We start from the raw sequence: 7,206 nt of genomic DNA, 5'->3' as shown, positions 1-7,206 counted from the left end.
CGGATCTGTCTCGTCTCTCACTTCCTGGCCAATAAAAAGACAAGATAACGTTAGACGTGTTGTGTGAACATAGCTAAGCTAGGTGGTGTGCGAGCGAGCCGAGCAGCAAGCAAGGTGACGTACATCACGTGTGTAATTCGTGGCTCAATTCAAACGGGATCAAAAAAAAATCTCTCCCTGTTCATTACTGTAACTATTTTTTTTATGAAATAAGGTCTCATTGGGTCCACCGGAAAGGGAAGGACTACACCTCTGTATACTGCATAGCTTTCTAATTTATCCATATTCAACTATAACTAAAGTTGCATACTGTCAAAATGCTTTAACCTAATTTACAGAAATATAGTTAGCCTAAAACTGACAACTGATGTTGTGATGACAACTGTGATGATAAATGTCATTGCACATGTAACATTAGGGCATACTGAGTGTAAGGATTATAAAATTACGATTCCTAATTTTTGGTTTCCTTAGCCTTAGCCAGACGCTTGTTGTGTTGCAGCCTTGGAGAGCAGTTAGCAGCACTCTAGTGTGGCTTTATGCTATGTTGAAAAATCCCGGTAAAACTGCAAACAAGCATTACATCAAAATAAAACGTTCTTATTTGTGAAATAAGGATGTGACCCGTTTCAACTCCATCTCTCAAAAGGATCGGAATCGAAAGGAAGAATCGCAGTTGGAATCAGAATCGTTTAAATCCAAACGATGCCCAACCCTGACAACGATCCCAGTTTTCCTTTTCTTCCTGCTCATAGCTCTCATGTCTTATTGCATGTCTCCACAGTTTTCATGAAACCTTCTTTTTTGGGGTGAGTTTGGCAGCTCATACAAATTTAGTTCATGGGTTCTTCACCCTGTTGTTAGTGCAACCCACCACAAGGCACGTGTTAGGCATTTTTCTTTGTTAGCAGATAAAATTGACAAGTGACCTTCACATTGTTTTCCCCCTCCGGTGTGGGTGGGTATAAGTGCGCTCTGTCTCTATTAAGATAATAAAATAAGTAAACGCCAGTGAGAGAGGTGGCCTTAAATTAAGAAAATGTAGTACTTCAATGTTTTGGCCACTCTTTTGTGAGGCACAGAACTGGAAATAAAATCCAAGACAAAGAGGAAGTATTCTCTTAACCAAATGGCTAAGAGGGAAAACAACTAATATTCCATTAGTGAGCCCGGTGAGTTTGTGTAGGGATGACATGTAAGCAGCATCTTTTTTAAGGACCTTTTTGGACCACATTCTGTGGTCAATGCAAAGCCATTGTTATTAAATTATTAAACCACCATGACTTGTTGTCATTGATGGGTTGTTGATTTCTCACCAACAGTAACAAACATGAATCCTCTGGTCTCTTTGCCTCTGGAAACAGAACATATACTCCAGTGTTTTGAGGTAATATTTGCATCAATGATCTTCCTTTCACTGTGACCATGACACACTCCCTCTCGCTCGGTCACATGCACGCAAACCCTACATTCTCCTACCAAAAGGCTGCTTTGCATGGGTAGGTGTTAAAATAGTATGGTTTACAAAGGAGAACCATTTTCACAGCTGTGCAGTAAAGCCTCCCTAGGAGTCCAGAGGTCTTCTGCTTCACCTGCGGGTGGGTTGCTGCCTTCCACAGGTCAAAGATATCCTCCACATGACCATGTGAGGTCATCATCTGGTTGTAGATACACTGGTGGTAGGGTGCTTTGCCCTCACCCGAGAAATAGACATGCTCCTGGGGTGACACACCAGCGGCATTGGCACAGATGCCCATGAACACATCGTCAATGTAAAGAGAGGCGTTCAGGGTCAACGTGGCTTGGTATATTTTGTCAGCTACGTCCCTGGAGACAACATACGCAGCCCCAGCAGTGTAGTCAGGGTATGACAACCACTGGTACATCTCATAGGGCACATAGTACTTGCTGTCTTTGCTGCGGATTGGCGGCGCCCCTTTGTGCACGCGACCAACCCAAAAGTCTACGACGCCTCTGCTGCTCATGTCCTGCAGGTAGCTCACCAGGTTGGGCATGTGGACAAAGATGTCATCGTCAGCGGTCATGAGGAAGCGGGCGTGTGCGCAGCGGCTGTGCATCCAGTGGAACTGTTGGATCAGCTTCAGAGTCAGGTTGTGGAAGGAGTCTAGAAAGTCTTGTTGGATCAAATCACCATGGAGATGGTCCTCGTGGATGAGCTGCTGCTGAAAACCAACACCGCTCCTCTTGCTCCATGAAGGCTCCTCCTTCCTGGTCCGAGGCGCTCCTAAGGCAAACACCACCTTGACTGTCACTCCCAGGGTGTTTTGGATGTAGGTCTCATTACCCCAGGTGGATCGAATGGCGTTTCGCCTCTTAATGTTCTCTGGGGATGTTTTGACAAAGAGGAGGAGGAGGACGTCCTTGCCGGCGCACTTATCCGGGTGGTCCAGCAGGTAGCTGAAGTTGCTGAAGCTTCTGGCCTGCTCATGTGAGATAGTAAGGCTCCTGTTAATGTAGGTGAAGCTGTTTACCAGGTAGCGGTAGGAGTAGGACTTGACGTGGCTGATGACACTGTTGTCCAGCTGCTCCCAGCAAACCATCACCACTGACAGCACCAGGCAGGTGGTCATCAGCTGCACACACTGGCATTTTCGTATCCGGCGGAAATTTATAAACATCCTGGAATCTTGTCACCCGGTGACGGTGGCCCCTGTCTGGTCGGGGATGGCGGTGAAGCAGCTGGTTGTGCAAGTGTGTTCCAAGGAGGAGGCGAGATGGTCGAGGTTGTGGAGGTTGAGAGTGTTGTTCCAGTGCCTCAGAGCAGCACTTGGTGGGTCTTCCATCCTAGGCGTTCCACATTTAGCAGGAGGCAAAGGCGGCAGTGGGAATCACTGGGTCTGCTGGGAAAGTCCCTCCATCGCAGCAGACTCCCTCACATCAATCACCCAAGAGCTGAAGATTCCTCTTTCACCCATGAAGTCCTCCTAAAGTACTGAGAAGAGAGAGCACACTTACTATAATGACAGAGTTTGGCTGGCATTTTATTTCCTAATGCCTCTTCCTTGTTTAGAAGCAGAGATGAGAAGTAACAAAGTACAAATATTTTTCAGATTTTTCAGATATTTTTACTTTACTATTTATTTTTATGGCGACTTTTTACTTTTCATTTTAACACGAATATCGATACTTTCTACTTGTTACATTTTACCAAATTAGCTTGTTACTTTAGTTTTGTACAAAAGGTCCTCTATCAGGTGTGATTGTGAGTAGAGATGTTCCAATTCCAGTTTCGGAAATACCTCCGATTCTGCCAAAAATGCTGGCATCGGTATTGGCGAGTACTGGAGTACAGGCACCGATCCGATACCACATAAACTATCAGAAATAGGAATCTATTTACTGGTTAGCTCCGTTAGCTCGGACACAGTTCTTCTTCGCCGCTCTTAAAAAGTGTTGCGCTGCTGTTTTAGCGGGGCGAAGAAGAATTGATCACCTAACGCCGCCTTAAAACAAGCTAACATTAGCGCATCATGTTGGCAGTACTTCACAGGGGATGTTCCCACTGGTAAGACGGCAACATGCAACATATGCAAAGAAGCAATTTCAAGAGGTGGCACGAGTGTTGCAAATTTCAACACCAGCAACTTAATTAAACATTTGAAGACACGTCTTGCTAAAAAGCTCAACGAATTTACAAAAGCTACGGTGGAAAAAAAAAAGGACGAATTGCGGCACCAAACTCTGGAAACTGCCTTCCAGCGACGAGATATATTCCCCAAAGACAGTCAAAATGCAACAACGATGACCAACAAAGTTTTGGAGTTGATTGTACTGGGTTACCAACCCCTTTCTGTTGTCAAAAATGTGGGATTTCGCTGCTTAATGGCGCATTTGAAGCCAAGGTACTGTTTGCCAGGTTGTAAATATATCTCAGAAACTGCGCTGAGTCTGTTGTTTGTGTTCTTCACCTGTTAGCTAGATTGCACCTGGCTGGTGATGTATAATGGTGATTGTTGAACGGTCTTGCTCACGTTTTTATTTTAGGTGCATTATCTACATGCCACAGTTAGACTACACTGCATAAAGATAATGCAATTAATAGTGGGTTTATTATTATTATTTATTAGCATATTTATGATTCCTATGCATTGTGTATGGTAGCCTTTACAATGTTATTTATTTCTTTGGAGAACCACACACAAACACACAGCCATAGCAGAGCCATGCACATGTTTGTCCTGTTGTAATAAAGCATCAACAGAGAGAAGTTGAAGTTGGAAACCAGAATCAGCTTTAAATACATTCCTAATCTAGTCCTCACTAATACATTTCAAATAATTTCAATGTAGTTACTGTATTATTGTTAGTGTCTAATTGTATCTTATAAACCTGGAGTCCCAGTCTCTGTCACAATAATGATGTGCCGTTTTTGGCCTACGGGCAGACCTCCATTAAAATGTAGCCAACGGCATATAAAGAGCCTTTTTCCATGTCCACTGAAGTTTGTCAGCTTGCACTAACATTTGTTTGGTCCTGGTAGCTTTGCATAAAACATCAGTCATTTGCAAGGCTACTTTTACGTTTATACTTTAAGTAAATTTCCAAGCCTGTATTTTGTTACTTTCACTTGAGTAAAAAAGTTAAATCAGTACTTCTAAATTTACCAGAGTATTTAACACAAGTATCTGTACTTCAACTTGAGTATGGGAAGTAGGTACTTCTGCCATCTCTGTTTAGAAGCTTTTTTTCTGGTCTAACATGTTGGGTAATGATTTTGAAAGCATGTGGCGCACCATTTGTAATGACCATAAATATATGATCATTCTGCCAGCAATTTAAGCTATTCATCCCCTCAGGATGTCAATGGAAATAAATCCTATAAAAATGTTGATACAATGAAATCATAAAAACAGTTCTCTCATTCCAAAAAGAGATGTGTGCATGCTCAGATCATTGATGCAGTTTCTAGCAACTGAAACTATGCAAAACGGCGACCTAGTTGTGGTTGGATCTGAATTTTGGCAACACCAGCCTGTTTTCAGTGTGCAAGAGTGCAAGAGTAGTAACGTTAGCGGAAAAGTCAAAAGTTAGGGTGGGGTGAAAGAGAGGGATTGACTGAATACAAAAGCCAACACAGCAAATGTGGCATTGCAAGCTAGTCCATAATGGAGGGATTTAAGGTCCGAGACCCACTGAAATTGCTGAGAGTCATGGAAAGCTTTTGGATACAATGGATAGTGTCAGATATGCTCGGCAGCACAATGCGGGACGAGAATAACCTGCTTCCGGGCGGGCTTGGGCTAAAAGCAAGGGGGGATCATGATGGGCCCGGGGCCTGGGACTCCCACCGCACCCCGAGAGCTTTTTAAACATCATTGGATGGCCTGTGCCTAATGGGGTCACTGGCTTAGAATGGCTCTCTTTTCTCTCTGCCTGATAATGAGAAACTCTGCCTCACCTCTGGTTTTACATCAGCCTCCTGTTTCTACACAGAAAACACTGTAACACAAACGTTATTTAGTTATACACTTAAACTTCAAATCGTTTCCTTTCACTAAGTTCTTTGATCCCTTAACGCTTACTCTTGTCACTGATCTACCGAAAGGTGATGGCTTTAAACTGGCTAATTAGGAGATAAGTCTCCATATCTGCTGGACTGTGGCCTACATATGCACATGAGAGTATAAGGGATGTTTATGAGCATGTCACGGGGCAAAACAACTGGTCATTCCTTTCATTAACCGATGGCACACGCAAGTTGCTAGAATTCTTTTTCACTCTTCTTTGCTCAGAGATGGCCAGCATTCCTATTAAATGTATTATGTATTTAATTCTATTTGAGTATTTTGTAATTTGTATTTTGCCAAACAAACAAAAAAGTAATTTGCAACAAACTACTTTAAGATATTGTGTTTTTCCCAAGGTTTAAACTGAAGGAAAAAAAAAACACGTCCTCATGAATTGCGAGACATGCCCTGTTAGGTCTAGCAACTCACTCACTGTGAACTATCGTATTTCATTTGTTATCCTGGACTACTTTGTTAGGCAGTACACCATGAAGAATACTTCCTTATTTGAGGTTATTTTTGGTCTCTTGGGAAGGAGGCACTTCTCTTTTTCTCTTCTATTATTTTGCCCTGTCATACCGTGGTGTAATGGCACAGTTATGGGGCTTTTGCAATCGTAAAATAGGTTGCTTGTGAAGTTTGAGGTCTTAGAACTGTACTTGAAGGTAAGGTCAGACACATAGAGGCCACTAAATGCCTGAAATGTGATATCAGGTTGTGTAGAATGTATTTAGAGAGAATTTGAATTAGAATTACTTGTTTTACTTCATTTCCCATTCCATTATCATGTATTTTATTTTAACCCATGTATGGTATTCGGGTCAAATTGATCAATTCAAATTTTACAAGAAGAAACATGGTACAAGTTACATTTTGTCTACCTGAAAATCAACTTCCTGTCCTTATTTTCTGTGATAAACATGTATTCCTGACTCAATTCAGAACACTATTCTGGATAGGACCCTTATGTTTTTTCTACAGTGAATTTTAACATGAATTATAACCTTATGGTAAAAAACAAACCCCACTTCCATTTTTTATTGTGTTCTAGTAGAGACTGATGGTATTACCTGAAAATATGGTATATCAATTGTTTGAAAAGGGAGATAAAGACAATATTTATTAATAAATTATGAAGTAAAATTTAAGTAAAACCCCAAATAAGTCACGGGTCAATTTGACCCGAAAGATATGAGAGGGTCCCAAAAGTGAAGACAACACAAGGGTTAAAACATAATAATAATTTAGTGATACATTATTTTGATCATTTGTATCAATTTTGTGTGCTGTAGTATTACTTAACCAAGGAGAGAGTTTGGGGATTTTGTGGGCAGGTTTTGTGATTTCTGCTTTTACCCCATCCACAAAATTAAAAGCGTTTAAAAAGCATTTGATAGCAACACCTTTACCTAGAAACAATGTCCCTGTTACTCCAGATAACCCAAAGAATCCATTTTCTTAAAAGACTATTTCTCTAGAAGGGAGTAGTTTTGTTTTTTATGGTAAAGCAAGTTCTTGAATTTTGAATGCTTTAAGCACAGCAAGTTTTTTTATAAGATAGGTGCAAAGTGTTATAATAAAATAACATTAACTGTGCATAATTAGCCGGGCCTTTTTTCAGCATAAGATGTTATGTGCTAATCTGTTGTACTTTGACATTTTCAGTACTTTAAATATT

General features: G+C 41.3%; 1 protein-coding gene across 5 annotated transcripts in view; it reads right to left on the bottom strand.

Moving 5' to 3' along the window:
• Positions 1–806: 806 nt before the first annotated feature.
• b3gnt5b (UDP-GlcNAc:betaGal beta-1,3-N-acetylglucosaminyltransferase 5b) overlaps positions 807–7,206 on the bottom strand; it is an 18,101-nt gene continuing 11,701 nt past the window's right edge. For 4 of the 5 annotated variants that reach the window (XM_034887549.1, XM_034887553.1, XM_034887551.1 and 1 more), the window contains 2 exons: positions 1,317–2,953; positions 807–1,283 (listed from right to left, as the gene is read on the bottom strand). In XM_034887549.1, the coding sequence (XP_034743440.1) occupies positions 1,476–2,639 (1,164 nt within the window). In that variant the 5' untranslated portion in view covers positions 2,640–2,953 and the 3' untranslated portion in view covers positions 807–1,283; positions 1,317–1,475. The remainder of the gene's footprint in view (positions 1,284–1,316; positions 2,954–7,206) is intronic. The other variant, XM_034887552.1, reaches the window with a different exon arrangement.

The sequence above is a fragment of the Etheostoma cragini genome, chromosome 12 (genome assembly GCF_013103735.1).
Source record: "Etheostoma cragini isolate CJK2018 chromosome 12, CSU_Ecrag_1.0, whole genome shotgun sequence".
Lineage (NCBI taxonomy): Eukaryota > Metazoa > Chordata > Actinopteri > Perciformes > Percidae > Etheostoma > Etheostoma cragini.
Note: the sequence above shows the minus strand (reverse complement) of the source record. Positions and strands in the feature narration are given on the sequence as shown.